Consider the following 16,447-nt stretch of genomic DNA (forward strand, 5'->3'; position numbering starts at 1 on the left):
CCCTGCCTACCATTGTACCCTGTAATGACTTGTAAGTCGCTTTGGATAAAAGTGTCTGCTAAATGTAAATGTATAGTAGAATTATCACCTTTCAGACAGTTTCAACAAAACCTTTTTGGATCATATTAGATTGTATAGTTGTTTCTAATAAAATGAGTTTAGGTTGAGAAGTTAAATTATTAATTAGAGCTGATCATCTGTAGCTGTTGTGGTGCATTAATTCTAATATACAGTGATGATAAAACATGTTCCTCAGATTTTCTTTTTATTCCCTGTTTGACTCTGAAGTCCAGCAGTTCAATGCTGACGTTCATCTTTCTACTTTAACTTTAACAAAAACTATTAAGATTTCTAGTCTGTGAAGGACTCAGTAAATCCACAAAATGATTATTTCATAAAGGAACATGTCTCTCTTTATTTCTGTCATTAATCAGTTGGGAACAAGTGGAGCTGCTCCAGCTGGGTCCTCCACCTCTGTGGTAAGTGATGATGGTAAATTCAAATGCAGAAACTTAGTGGTTTCGTGAAAATAGAAAACAGATGTTCAGTAAAAAAAAAAAAACTTCCACACATAGAACTGTGCAGCACTGAACAACAGATTTAGATGAACTAACTAGTAGAATTATTCCCTTTGAATTTTCTTCTCTCAACAATGATTTGTTTCAAATGTTAAATATCAAGCCAGGGCTCAGGAACAAGTAAAAATCAGATCCAGAACCACAAAAGTCCACTAAATGTGTAACAACCACTGTGAATCAGTTTGCAGAAAGGAACATAGTATATGTTCATACTCTACATTAACATGTGCAGTATTTTGTGAAAGTATTAGTTTTGTAGAAGAATCTAAACTTTGATCCTCATACATGGATGTAGTTTGTAGAACAACATGTTGTGTAAATGTCACAAGCACAACGAGGCGAGGACCCAAAAGCACGATGTCGGCAGGCTGGAGTAGTGAACAGAGTTTTAATCACAGGTCGCAACACATGGGCAGGCACAGACTAGGAGACAGATGAAACTAAACTAATGACAAAGGAACTAAAGACGGCTGCATAAACAAGCAGGAGGATCCAAAAACTATTCTGAAGTAAGTAGTTAATGAGACTGGGAGACGGGAGAGGTCTCCTCAGCAGAGACAACGGACTGACAGGGAGGCCGGGGAGTGGAGTGGCTTATGTAGTGATGGGGTGGAGATAACCAGATGAGGGAACCAAATGAGGGTCGATATGCTGTGATGAGATGGAGGCAGGAACATGCAGGAGGAGGGTAGTATCTGAAAAAGAAAGGGGACCATAAATTAAAGTGCATACACAGAGGAGATGTGCAAAAACTATGACATAAAAGTAATGTCAGGTATTTGTTTTCAAATAAAAAGCTGTAATATGCACATAAAGAGTATTCATACTTCCCTGAGAAGGAGAACCTGTTGTTTTAAAAGATTACAAATTACTTAGCTCAGTGGGAATTTATCTGAAGAACTTCCATGTTCAAAGTGTTGCTGTTTGTTTTAACTCATTCAGAATAATAAAAGAGCAGGTCTCAAATAAAAGTAAAGTAAAGACTGTGAAGAAAAGTCTCTGACGGGTGAATTTGAATTATTAAAAGAGATCTGCAAAATAAATAGCTTTAGTTTAGCAATTTAAGATTTAAACTAAATCACTTTATTTCTGTCCCAATTTACAGATACGTTCAGATTCTTTGTCAAACTTTAACAAACTTTGTAAAATGTCTTTGACAGCTGAAGAACCAACAAAAGTCAACTGAGAAGAAGCTGAATGAGACACAAAATGAACTGAAGAAGAAGAACGAGGAGCTCGACCAGACTAAGAGACAAGTAAACATGGAGACCAGATTCTGATTTACTGGAGAACATTGGTGGAGAACTGGATTAATAGTTATACCAGACATTAAATACATAGTTTGAACATGACATCATCTGTTATCACACTGATAATCAAGTCAGTGGATTCTGGTCATTAACACATTTTCCTCCACATCAGTGACTTTAGTTCAGAATCAGCAGAAATCAGATGATGAAGGAGCTTCATGTTCAAAGTGTTAGTGTTAGTTTGAAGTCATTGACCTTAATAAGAGAACAGGTCTCTCATCTTCTCTTTGTCTTCTCTCTGCTCTCAGGTGAATCAACTAATGACTGAAGTTCAGAAGCTCAAAGAGGAGAAACAGAGGAGTGAGGATCAGAGACAGCAGCAGGAAAAGGAGCTGGAGACCAATAAACAAGAGGTTCATGATTTACTGAGAGTCAGTTTAATTCCATCGTCTTTCTTTAGTTTTAAAACCCAACTTAGCTTTTTAGTAGATTTACCAACAGCTTGAACAACATTCACAGCAGACAGAAACCAAAAAGAAAGAAATGAAAATCATTCACTTTCCTATTTAAAGTCATGATCAAAGAAATCAAATCAGAACAAATTCCCATTATCTCCTCTCTCTGTTATCTCCATCTTTGTTTATTATTATTTCCAACCTTGAACTTTCTCTCATCAACTGTTGAGTCACTATATTTGCCGCATGTGATTCACAGAAACAATTTGCTAGGTGAAGTCATGAGGGATGACTTAACTCAATTGGCCAATGTGTTCACGCGTCCACTAAATAAATACCATAAGGATCGCAGCTATAGGCTATTTTAATTTTTATTGAACACAACATCTGTATATTTTATATGAATGATTCTTACAGACACAAAAACATATTTATAGGTAAAATATGGTAATTAACATTTAACACTTTTTTTTTGAAAATCCCAAACCAAACTATTTCAAATATGTCCAAAAACGGTACTTGACTGTAAGACAAAGTCTTCAAATATGAAAATAGAATTAAGTTAATGTCAAATGCAAGATAATTGTTTAATATCTTCTATGTACTAAGAAAGTGGTAAAATCTGTGGTAGTTTTTGTAACTCATCTCTCATTTAGCATTTGTTAATTTATGAAAAAGAAAATTAAATAAATACATAAAAAAAACAGAAAGATCAGGTGAGTTCAGTCAGTGAGAAGCTGGAAGATACTAATTCACTTTCTATCACTCCGCCTCATCTGAGATGGTATCTTCCAGCTTCTGATTGGCTGTTTGTTTGTTCGATGGAAAAATCTGACATGAGGTGTTGTTACACCTGCTCTAATTTAAACACACAATGTGTAAAGTACAAACCTAGAAGCTGAGAATGTATTGCTTTGTTGATTAATCCAAATATTGTGATTTTTGTGTTAGAGATGATCATCTGTAGCTGTTATGGAGCAACAGCTACAGATGAAAGAAATTGTCTCTTTTAATTTCTGTCTTTCATCAGTCGGGAACAAGTGGAGCTGCTCCAGCTGGGTCCTCCACCGCTGTGGTAAGTGATGATGGTAAAATCAACTGTTTTCCTGAAAGTAAAAAACAGTGTAACGTTTACTATCAAATATTAGAAAACTATAAAACTTGTATCGGTTTTAACTTTAACATTTAGTTGTTTAGTCAGGTTAGATACTTTTATCCAAAGCAACTGATGAGGTACAAGACAAAGGTAAAACTGACACTGAGAGTCGAGCATGTGTCTGAATCCAGCTTCATGTTTATGTTGATCTGGATCTGTGGTGGGAACAGTGGGAGAAGCTGCTGAAATACATGGATGTACTGAAGGAGCTGGATCAGCTGTCAGTGTCACATGGTTCTAGCTTCAACACCTCCTGATAAAGTCCATCCTAAACAGTGAGGAACAGAGTCCTCTGATTCAGGACCAGGTTTTCTCTCCCAGCGACAGCAGTGAAGTCCTGACTCTTCACCTGCTCACAGCTCACTGCAGACAGAGAAACTAAACTAAGGAGAAGCTGTTGTCCTAAAAATAATTTATTTAAACTAAAACTCAAATAAATATTTGAGTAGACATTACAGTTCAGTGGGAATTTATCTGAAGAAGCTGCATGTTCAAAGTGTTTGTTTTAACTCATTCAGGATAATAAGAGAGCAGGTCTCAAATAAAACTAAGCTTCTGATTGGCTGAACACACCTGATCCAGGTAATGAGCAGGAGATAGTTGGAGAACCAGCAGGACAGCAGCAGTGAGGACCAGAGTTGTCTCATCCTGCTTTAAACTAACAGGAGACTTGATTCATTACGAGTGATTAGAAAAAGTCCAATCAGAAACTTTTCCAGAGCTCTGTTCAATGCTGGAAACATGAAGAGGTTTTCTCTCTGTGTTAGTGTGTTACATTGTCCAACACTGAGCAGCTAGTTTGGTATTTAACATCCAATAATAGTTGGAACTGTTTCTCTCCCAGATTTAGTGATTCCAGTCAGTCTAATAGTGTCTGAATGATAGAGCCAGAGGGAGCAGGAACCAAACAGTTCAGAGACACTTGATGTGTTTATTGGATCAAATCATTCAGAGTCAATTCAGATTCAAACTGATGTTGAATGAAGATAATTAGAAACACAACTTAAAACCAATGAGAAATGATCATTCACTTAGAATAAATGCTGTGTCTACATCTATTGATAATGAATTGTTTCTCTTCATCTCTCCAACCTCTCGGTCTTATGAGCAGCACGATCTTGTGAAGAAGAGAATGGAGGTATGTTTTCTTTTGTTTGTTTTTTTATTAAATCAGTTCATCTTCTGTATTAAACTGTTATTTGGTGATGCAGCCTGTGTAGTAAATGAGTGTCCCAAGTTAAAAAGGGGAAGAGGCAGGTTTGAACAGAACACAGGATTTATTGTGTAAAACTACAAAACAGGGAACTAAGCAGGGTGTCAACCAACACTAAAAAAATAGGCAGAAATATGAGGACAAAGGAACAATGTAAAACTATCCAAAATGGCGAAGGACAGGGTAATAAATCAAAAACCAATGTACAAATCAAAAAACACTGCAAAATTGCAGGGAAACACTCACTGAGAAACAGGTAACAAAGTCCAAATGCTCAGAGGGGGGAGAACGAAATCCAGAGAGTCCAAGGGGGGAAGCAGACAGGGCTGAGGAGGACGAGCAGGCATGGGAAACACACATGTTGGGGAATGACGGCAAACTGACAGAGGGGAAAGGGCAGAGGAGAGTTTTGTAGGGAGAAGGGGGCAGAGGTGAGTCCAATGTTCAGCTGATTGCTGTGAGCAGAGGGAGAGAAGGGACTGGTGGGTGGAGTCCAGAAGGAGAGTGAGGTGGAGAACTGAGGAAAATCTCAGCTTGGGCTGGTGCCAACAAAGACTAATAATGTTTGTAGTTGAGTGTGGATTTATTCAGATATCAATTAAAATTAATGAAGAGGAAACTTGAATCATTGTTTTTTACAGAAATGTTAAATAATATTCATTGTGTCCACATTTAGTTGTTGTTAACACATTTCTACTTTGGGTGATTTAATCTAGTGAAAGTGACAGAAATTAAACCCACATATCACCACTACTGTTTTTGTTACTTTAACACTATTAGGTTGTTTCCAATTTAACATGCTATTACCCAGTATTTAATTTATACTTGTGATGATATATAAGACCTATAAACCTTTAAACAAACTTTAAATTCATGTTGACCTAAACATTTGTTCACTCAGTCACCATGTTGTAGATGCTGTGTCTACATTTATTGTTAATGAACTGTTTCTCTTTCTCTCTCCGACCTCCCAGTTTTATGAGCAGACTGTGAAGAAGGAGAAGGGCGAGGCTGAGAACCAGATTAAGGAGGTATGTTTTTGTGTTTCTTTACCTGAATCAATTCCTCTTCTGTATTAAACATTGATTTGGAGCTGGTGTAGTAAATGAGATTATGTAAAACAAAAAGTAATAATGTTTGTAGCTGAGTGTGAATTCATTCAAATATCAGTTAAATTAATGTAGACAAAACACAGATTTTTGTTTCTTACTGAAATGTTAAATAATAATTATTGTGTCCACATTAGTTTGTTGTTAACACTTTTTTACTTTAGGTGGTTTTATCTATTATTGTCTTGTGACAGAAATTGAACCCACATATCACCACTACTCTTTTTTTTACTTTAACACTGTCAGGTTGTTTCACATTTAACATGATATTACTCAGTATTTAATTTAAACCTTTGGTGATATTTTACCTCTATAAATCTTTAAACAAACTTTATATTCATATTGACCTAAACATTTTCTCAGAGCGTTCACTCAGTCACCATGTTGTAGATCACATCCCAAAATTCACTGTAATATGTTCGGATGTAGAACATTAGAGAATTAGAAACACAACTTACAACCAATGAGAAATGATCATTCACTTAGAATAAATGCTGTGTCTAAATCTATTGATAATGAATTGTTTCTCTTCATCTCTCCAACCTCCCAGTTAAACTGGCAGCTACAGAGTGTGAAGAATAAGAAGGAGGGGGTTGAGAACAAGATCACAATAATTCATTTTTTTCATTTAACCCTTATATTATGTTGAAAAAAAATCACATAGGTTATGTTGCGGGTAAATTTGACCCACACTGTGTAAATCCACTCAGAACTGTCAAAAAACTGGGTTTAAACAACTGGATAAACATTTTAAAAACTGACATACAACCAAATGTGATATTATTTGAAATTTGTTTTTGAAACTATTTAGTTTAGTTTTAGATTTTTAGTGTTCAACATTTTCAATGTTGTCCACATGATGGACATAATGTAACTGCGTGCTTTCTGCAGATGTAATTCTTGCATTTCACACAAGATGTTCTTGTTTTACTGTCCTTTCCGGAGGGACAGACCTGGCATCTCTTCCGTTTCTGTACACCTGTATCCACTGGATCTATTGCAGATTGGATGGATGGCACGAACTTGACTTTTTCAATTATATAATTGTAATTGAAAAATATTGGCCTTCCATTCTTTGACCTGTAAACTCCAGCTAATACTAGAATTCCAAAATAAGCATGCAAGTCACTCTGATCCATTGGCTTCCATTTCTCTTAAAATACACGCCTCCCCTCCAAGTTACTCATGGCAAGTATTCTCTATTGGTGGGGATATGAAGAGCTAAACGCGGATTGAATATCATCAACTTGTGTGACTGCAAATCTTGTAGTACCAGGAGTCATTTTGATGACATTGGAAGATGCCAGTCTGCCTCGGCTTAGGTGTGGTGATGTTGACCATTTTATATTGCCATCTTTAGATGTTCATATCCCCTCTGTGGATGATGTTTGCTGCAGTCCTTGGTTTTCGTCTAATGTAGAGACGGCAGCAGACTCCTCCTCTGAATCCTCCTCATAGTAGGAAAATTGGCAGTCAGGATCATCAATAATATTGTCCTCGGGGTCTGATCAGTCCTCTGTCTCTGAAATCTCTTCTTCTTCACTATCCCAGTTAAAAATCAGTGATAAAACTTCTTCAGCTTTAAACCTTCTGGAGCTAATTTTTGGTCTGCTTCTCAAAGAGATGACATGAGAACAGTGACAAGGACAAAGGCAAGAAAGCTTGTCCTGTACACACACCTGGGTCTGTGGGTCTGAATGTTTATTCAGAGGCTATTCAAAACTAAGTACATCAGACAGACATGTTCACTTTGGATCTGACCAACTTTTTTACCCACATAAAAAGTGTCCGGGTCAAAATGACCCGCAACATCATCTTTGTATACAAGCTGTGCACAGACATTCCAGGAGACATCAGAGTGTCCATCTTTTACACACCATTTAATGACCCCAGATGAGGAAAAGTCATAAGATTTCATGAAGATAAAAAAAGGATAAACAGTACTTTGGTCAACAAAAAAAATGAAATGGGTTAAATTGACCCTTAACATAATATAAGGGTTAAATCTCTTATCTGTTCATGTGATTTCAGTTTTTATCCTCTATGTAAAACAGTGATTTGTTGAATTGTTTTTTTTTAAGTGAAAGATTTCAGATTTTGTTGATTAAAATAAAATACTGCTCCCTTTAAAAATCTGCAATATGAGAACATTTTATTAGCCATGAAGATTAAAACATGATTTATTGCTTATACACATAATACCATGAAAGTCAGGGTTAGGGTTAGTTGTCCTAATGTTAAAACAGAGAGGAAACAAACCTACTCAAATATCATCACTTGTAAAAGTCTTCAGTCAGTTGATTGTGAATGAAGCAATTTTTTTTATTTCCTCCAGCTCCTTCTTTCTGGTAAGAGATCATGTTAGAATAAAATTCATAAATTCAGCAGTTTTCTTTCGAGTCACTGCAGTGAGACAGTGACTGAGAATGAAGTGTGATCTTATTGAGGGTAATCTGGTTAAAGGTCAGTTTGATTTGGATTGAACTGCAGAGTTTGAACACAGGAGGAGCTGAGTGTTTCCAACTGGAACAAACAAACAAGAAATGCTACAAATCACATGATACAATATGTTTGTGGTGTGTTCATCACACTGTATGTTCAGTCACATTCACTGAAAGGAAACTCATCTGGTTTTTAATCTCTGTCTCAGGATAAGTTGCTGACTGAGGAGAAGAAGAAGAGAGAAGAAGCTGAGAATAAAGTTCAGACTCTGGAGGAGGAGCTGAAAACCACAAAAGAGCAGGTTCATATTTATATGTTTATTTTTGACATTAATTATCCTGCAGACACCTACTTCTTTTTTTGTTTGTTTCCTTTTATATATATTGGGGTGGCTGTGGCTTGATAGGTAGAGCAGTCACCTGCCAATCATAGAATTGGTGGTTCAATTCCCGGCTGCCACGTCACATGACAGTGTCCTTGGGCAAGATACTGAAACCCAAGTTGACCCTGGTGAGTCAGGTCAACTGCATAGCAGCTTTGCCATCAGTGTGTGAATGGGTGAATGAGACGCAGTGTAAAGCACTTTGAGTATCAGTTAGAAAAGCGCTATAGAATATTTATCTTTATATGCAGAATATTTACTATTTGTATCTGTATTGTTTTCATGTTTGGTTGTGTAGTAAATTACATGTATAATTATCAGTCATGGCTAAAAAATTTGGCAGTGACAAAAGTTTGTCACAAGTTTGTTTCAAGTTAACACATTTTCCTCCACATCAGTGACTTTAGTTCAGAATCAGCAGAAATCAGATGATGAAGGAGCTTCATGTTCAAAGTGTTAGTGTTAGTTTGAAGTCATTGACCTTAATAAGAGAACAGGTCTCTCATCTTCTCTTTGTCTTCTCTCTGCTCTCAGGTGAATCAACTAATGACTGAAGTTCAGAAGCTCAAAGAGGAGAAACAGAGGAGTGAGGATCAGAGACAGCAGCTGGAAAAGGAGCTGGAGACCAAGAAACAAGAGGTTCATGGTTTACTGATGTTCAGTCTGTAGTTTCAAAGTCTGATGAGATTAAAGAAAATGAGAAGATATTTTAATTACATTTAACCTTAAACACTAAGATAAAGAATGAGCTCTTGAAGAATCAGCTGGAGAACAAGGTCACAGATATTCATTTTTACATCAGTTATCTGTCATTTCTCTCTTTATCTTTTGATTAAAACATGTAAATTTGTTAATATGACCAAGACACAGCAGCCATGACAAGAAACCTGAAACATCAAACGACCAAACTATCAGTACATTTGTTGTGTGGCTGTAGAATAATAAATACATACATTTAAAAGGTTTGTCATCACAGACACTTAGTTGTTCCTAACTTGGTTTCTTCCATATAACAGTAATAAAAGCTGCTGTTATTATAGACATGACTGAATTCACTACGACCACTTCCGACTATCTTCCAGCTTCTGATTGGCTGAGAACACCTGATCCAGGTAATGAGCAGTAGTTAGTTGGAGAACCAGCAGGACAGCAGCAGTGAGGACCAGAGTTGTCTCCACCTGCTTTAAACTAACAGGAGACTGAGAAATAGATCAAACAGAGAAGACTTGATTCATTAAAAATATTAAAAATAAAAACGTTTTCTGGATTATTAATCAGTGCTGAAAATCTGACACAACAAATAACAGTTGTTGAAACTAAACCCAAGTGTTACTGATGAACAGAGAAATAATTAATCCATTAACTGTCCTCTGACAGAAAATATGAATAACAAGTTCTTTGATCAGCTGAATCACTAAAATGAGGAGCTTGACTCACAGGCTTTGTTGGAAATTCGTTGGTGGTTGACTTCAGCTGATCACACTGATCTTTAACCTCCTCACAGTTTTATACTGAAGATCACTGATAACATTAAAACAAAACCAAACTCCTGCGCTTTAACCTCATTAACTATAAGATAATTTGTGTTTCTTAGTGTAGATATATTCCAGGTTAAATCAGATAAAAATTGACTCACATTTACACACATTTTCTTTTTTTTTTTCTGTCACCTTAATAGCAGTGATTAGATGTACTGTATGTGGCAGGTTCAGTTGCTGTAGATTGCCAAATTTATGAAAACCCACTTATAGGGCAAAGAACTGTAAATAACCTGTTAATTTCCAACAGGTTTTCAGATCATAACACAACAACCAGCCAACAAAGAACCAATGATCTGAGTCAAGTGTTACAGAAACCACATCCACACCGGACATACAGGACAATGGAGCAACATGTCTGTTCTCATCAGCTACAGTCAAGCAGTCACAAATAATCCTGATCAAGTAAAATACGGAACTGTTATGAAATGATTCACTGTATATGAGACGCAGCTCACATCATGTTTTGTAGACACAAGCTGAACCTCTTCAGTGCACATTTAAATCCAAGATTATAATGTTGATTTTTATGTTTTTGAATCATATTGATCAATTTACATATGTTCTCTAAAATGTGGTGTTATATAGGCTGGTTTGTATTTTATTAGTGTTTCTACTTTTCACTAGAAACACTGTAACATTTTGCAGATTTTGTGATTGAACCCGTTAAAGGTCTCTAGTGCTTATATACATACAAACCTTCTAATGTAGGGAAGTTAAAATTGTTACAAACATCTTTATATTTAGAAAAAAAAAGAACAATACACACCAAGAAATATGACACTTGACTTTTTATCAGTACGTCATCCATCAGTCAGTAGCTCTTTGGTTTTTAACATGTTCTGTGTGTATGGGAAAGTCTGACAGCAAATAGTTCATTGACTAACTTATAATTATTATGAACGTAGAAATACAGATACTATAAAAAAAAATGATGAGTTCAATTTACTTTAAACCGATATGTCCTCAAAGAACTCCTAGACTATAAGGACAGGAATCAAATGCATCACTGATTACAGCAGGAAAAGATGCACAGTGTTCCCTAGATCCATCACTACCTGATGCCCTGAATGACTCGTACGCCCGCTTTGAATCCTCTCCAAGTTCGCCCTCTCACCTGATCTTTAGTGTGACAGCAGTTTAGTGGAGGAACAGGAGAAAGATGAGGTGCGTAAAGCTGATAACGGTCTCTGGTTACAAGTTCGTAGACTGGAGATAGAAGCTGAGAAGGAAATACGGCTAAAAGAACTTGAAGTAGAGGCAACGAAGATATCCTCACTTCAGAAGCCACTGTTGACTGAGCTCACGCATGGTTTTAATGTCAGCAAGCATATTACACTAGAGCCAATATTTCATGAGTCGTACATCAGTGTGCACTTCCAATCCCTCCTTCCCCACCCTGTCCAATCCCAGGGATAAATGAACCATTTCATTTCAATCAACAATAATGCCTCTGAAACACCCCATGTTCCGTCAACTCAGACCGTCCATGACACTCGATTATCCCCAGTGAGCCCCCTTTGTCCTTGGCGACTGTGCCCACCATCACACTGAGTCCTATAATTATGAGAAACTTTGAGAAACAGGTAATGACACACTTAAGGACGCAAATCAACCTGTCTGCTGATTCCTATACTGCAGATGCTACCTCAGCTGTTATACATCAGGCCCTCACACATCTGGAAAACCAGTGCTCCTATGTGAGGCTGCTCTTCTTGGATGTTAGCACAGGCTTCAATACCATCATTCCACCAACTTTAAGCAATAATTGACTGCACAATGGATATTTCCACCAACAGATGGACAGATAAGTCTCTCTGCATTATGAGAGACATCACTCACCCTAGGCAGGAACTCTTCCTTCAAGCAGGAGAGTGTGCAGCATCTGGGCAAGGACATAGAGACTGAAGGACAGTTTCCTGCTCTTCACCAGCTGCTCTCTGTAAAAATAATTGTGCTGCACTGCTGTACTTTTTCAGCATGTACACCCAACTATTCACATATATACTCATATATAATTTTTTATATATATTGTGATAACTATAACTCACACGTTCCCACAAAGTTCACTTAAAATCTTAAAAAAGTAATCAGCAGAGAAAGTGAAGTAAATAAATCAAACTTGTAAAATCTGCTCCAGGTAAATAGAGTTTAAGTGTGTGTGTGTGTGTGTTGTTCTCTCCTCAGCTACAGAAAATTAAACATAGGCTACCTGACAGTCACCAGACCAAGCTGTCCGAGCTCAGTCAACAAAATCCTTCTCAAAAACCTAATCAACAAGGTAACGTTGTTTGTGTGTTAATAAACAGTGCATTCATTTGATATAAAATATTAACAGTATATTAATGTACACTACAAGTAGGTTTTTCAAAGACTTACAGGGCAATATCCCAAATGAACCAATCTGATATTAACATCAAACCATGTTCTCTAGTTTTTATGTACAAGGCAAACCCTCATTTATAGACACATAAGATTTAACAAACATGTTAGTGTCTGTTTGAGTCATTTTTTTTTTTTCTGCCCAATCTCCGTCCTACAGGAACAAACAGCGGGAGTCTGGAAGTTAAAACGGCAAGTCAGCAATGAGAAACCCTTTATGTTCACACTTCAGCTCTTGCTAACGAGACTAAAGACTCACGTGTTAAATGGTTTTTCAGTTTATGTTGATGCTCGCTTTTTATCTGTATTATCTGTATTTATTGTTAAATAAACTCTCATACATTTAGGTCTATATGTAATGGAACAGCATTTTTCTTCTGTACATTGTCGTATTGAATTTGAAATGAAATACTCAGGATGTGAGTCTTTTAGTTTCACTTGAAAGAGTTTAACAAATATATATATATAGCACATATTTATGAGCCACATTTTTGGTAACTGTATACACACATACACAAATGAGTCACAACAAAAACCCCACTTGAATCTGCGGCGATTAGGGATGTCACGAGATCAGACATTTGGTAGTTGATAGCAATCCCACTGAAATTCCATGATATGCTATAACAACTTCAATACCAGGGCAAGAAAATAAACAAATGAACTTAGTGTATTTTAACATTCGACAGTTGTACAACCAGAACCAGACATTAACATGAACTCTTCTATTTTGTTGCAGCAATAAGAGTGGGATGTAACCTTCAAGTAATTAAAGGCATTAAAGTCATTAAAAAATAGCAATAATATGCCAAAGAGAAACAAGAAAAAATAACTTTTTTTACTTACTAACTTAACTCATGTAACTACTAGGAGCATCACCAGTTCTCATTATTTAGTGTTGCTTGATTAAACAAGTTAATATTGGCTGTTGGGAATATATGGAGCGTTGCCACAAGAGTAACAAGATATGAACTAATAAAATTAATGTTAAGTTAAACTCTCTCACTTTGAATTCTTCGTAAAGATCTTGATGCCTGTCTTTCAGATGCTTAGCTAGGTTTGAGGTGTTACCTTCTTTATTACCTTATTTCTCCACTGTGTGCCTAACGTCAGACTTCTGCTGCCCTTGTCAGTGCTGGAAAAATCACACTCTTTGACAGTTATTACAATACTTATTATATACTTAGTATGAGGGAACTGTGTTGAATCTTGCAGATCCAATTGTCCCAGTATTTTCTCATCTGTTCCTTTCACATTTGATCTGGTTAATACAGCTGTACCTTACAAATACTGTAGCAAATGCTCTCTTTTTATCTGTATTATCAGTATTTACTGTTTAATAAACTCTCATACAATTAGGTCCATATGTAATGGAACAGCATTTTTCTTCTGTACATCATCATATTGAATTTGACATGAAATACTCAGGATGTGAGTCTGTTAGTTTCATTTCAAAGAGTTTAACAAAATTAGGAAATTTTTAAAAAGGAATTACAGTCACAACAAAAACCCCCCTTGAATCTGCTGTGGGTCTGTTCAGGAGACCAGACATTTGGTAGTTGATACTAATCCCACTGAAATTGAGAGGCAACAACACAAGAGTCAACGATGTTCTTTAATTATTAGTGTAGCTGATCTAATTGTTATTATTATGTTGTGTAGTTCTAGTAGTTGCTGTTTCTTAGTTATTGTGTTGAAGGGAAATGGTGGGGGGACATGTTTTACATAGTTGAGTGACGTCAAGTCTACTTCCGGGGGAGGGTTTTCAGGGGAACACCTGGAGAAGAGGTAAAAACTGCACTAATACCTGCTGTTACTGTCTTGGTGGATCTGAAATAAAAAGAGTTGCTCACTCTGAGGCTCATCCGGGGATATTTAACCTGTCTTGTTGGACCGAGAGAGAGAGAGATGGATCTATGGAAGAGGAACTGCGGGGTCTGGAGCGAGCGGTGCTGGAAAGCAGCCTGCTACTGTACAGACTGATGCAGGAGAGTTTAACGCGGGGCTCCCGCGATCCAGACCGACCCACCGAGCCAGACAACCTCTCTTTAAATGTATCATACAATGTGCACTGCTCCATGACCTACGAAATCGCTTTGAATGTTGACGCTGATCACTGAGTATTTGCAGTATGTAGGGAAAGTGGGTGTTACCAGGGAGGAGGAGGCATATACAGGTGTTATCAGACAGCTAGAACCAGGTTCTCACTTGTTACAGTGTTCAGCTGAGCCAGTCACACGTTGCCTCTGTAGTCTCTGTTAATAATCCACACATCATGCAGCAGGTACGTCTTAATCTTAATATAATTTTATATTTGACATGTAAAGTTTATCCTTAAAAAACTATTTTAAAGCATATTTTCACCTTAACGCAGAATAGGCAAAAAGTCTCTCAACATTTAGCCTCTAACTAAATATGATAAGAGTAAAATGTAAAAGACTTTGTGTCTGGTGGGAAAGCTGCGTATGTTTCATGGATAAAATATGAATACTTTTTAGATTTAGTTTTGCAAGTTTCCTGTAGATGCATTTTTAAACTGCCCCAGCACTTCGTGTAGCTGCACTGGTGAAAGTGAAAGTAACAAGTTGCCGGTTAGAATCAGTCGTTTACAGCCTTTGCACTTATAGTCTGTAAATCATTTACACATCATTCAACAGGTATGTCGTACAAAGCTGCAAGTAACCTATAGATACATTTCATGTTACGTGAATGTGGGGTCACAGCTATGGCTCAATATGTATAATATGTATATCTCATGATCTTGCACGAAAAAGAAAATAAATTTTATTCCATTTTCAGAAACATCATTTTCTGCATCTGCAATAACTAACTGGACTCCACATTAACTTAAAGACATTAACTGTTATACTGGACTGCCTGCTGCCTACACAGCATGTAATCACCCATATGAGGATGGGTTCCCTGTTGAGTCTGGTTCCTCTCAAGGTTTCTTCCTGTTGCCTTCTCAGGGAGTTTTTCTTGCCACCATGGCCCTCGGCTTTCTCATCAGGGACAATCTGATTATTATAATTCTTACACATTCACTGTTCATGTACTGTTCTTTGGTTGTGTAAAGCTGCTTTGTGACAATGTTAATTGTAAAAAGCGCTCTACAAATAAAATTGAATTGAATTGAATATAATTTACTTCAGTACGACACCAGCACCAACTATGAGCTCAGTAATAAATATATAGTAGAATTATCTCCTTTCACAACAAAAACCTTTTTGGATATTAGATTGTACAGTTGTTCCTAATAAAGTGAGTTTATGTTGACAATTTGAATTAAGAACTTTATGAATTTAGACAACAAATCTATTCTGATTATTTCCTTTGAATCTTCTTCACTCAACACTGATTTGTTTCCAGCGGACAAGTTTAAATATCAAGACAAAAGTCAGGAACAAGTCAAAACCAGATCCAGAACCACAGAAGTTCATTTAATGTGTAACGACCACTGTGAATCAGTGAATATATATAAATATATAAACATAGTATCTGTTCATACTCTACATTAACATGTGGAGTAGTTTGTTGAAGTATTAGTTTTGTAGAAGAATCTAAAGTCTGATCCTCATACATGGATGTAGTTTGTAGAACACAGACAACAACTCAGCACGATGCTTAACACAGAAACACAAAGTTCAACCAGTGAAACAAGACAAACCAACTAACTAGATTTGAACTGGTCACATTCTTTACCTCTCACTGTTTACAGCACACTGTGGCAGAGTGAGTCTCTTTTGTGACTTGTGACGTGTTTTTTGCGTAATTTGATTAAAAACTCATGTTTCGTGTGAAAGAATCATGCATTTTACTATTAATAATTAAAAAATTATTTAATGAGAACAAATTAAAAGTATACACTTTAAAAAGTATTTGTGTTTTACTGAAGAGGAGATGTTGTTAGTAATTTGAGAACAAGACAACTATACATTAAAA

At 36.5% G+C, this 16,447-nt stretch overlaps 1 protein-coding gene across 1 annotated transcript in view; it reads left to right on the plus strand.

Annotated features, from left to right (window-relative positions):
• The window catches only part of LOC113168332 (trichohyalin-like), a 287,283-nt gene that overhangs the window by 83,842 nt on the left and 186,994 nt on the right, over positions 1–16,447 (plus strand). The window contains exons 17-18 of the mRNA XM_033326581.1: positions 4,551–4,577; positions 5,627–5,683. Coding sequence (XP_033182472.1) covers positions 4,551–4,577; positions 5,627–5,683 — 84 coding nt within the window. The remainder of the gene's footprint in view (positions 1–4,550; positions 4,578–5,626; positions 5,684–16,447) is intronic.

Source organism: Anabas testudineus, chromosome 18 (assembly GCF_900324465.2).
Source record: "Anabas testudineus chromosome 18, fAnaTes1.2, whole genome shotgun sequence".
Classification (NCBI taxonomy): Eukaryota; Metazoa; Chordata; class Actinopteri; order Anabantiformes; family Anabantidae; genus Anabas; species Anabas testudineus.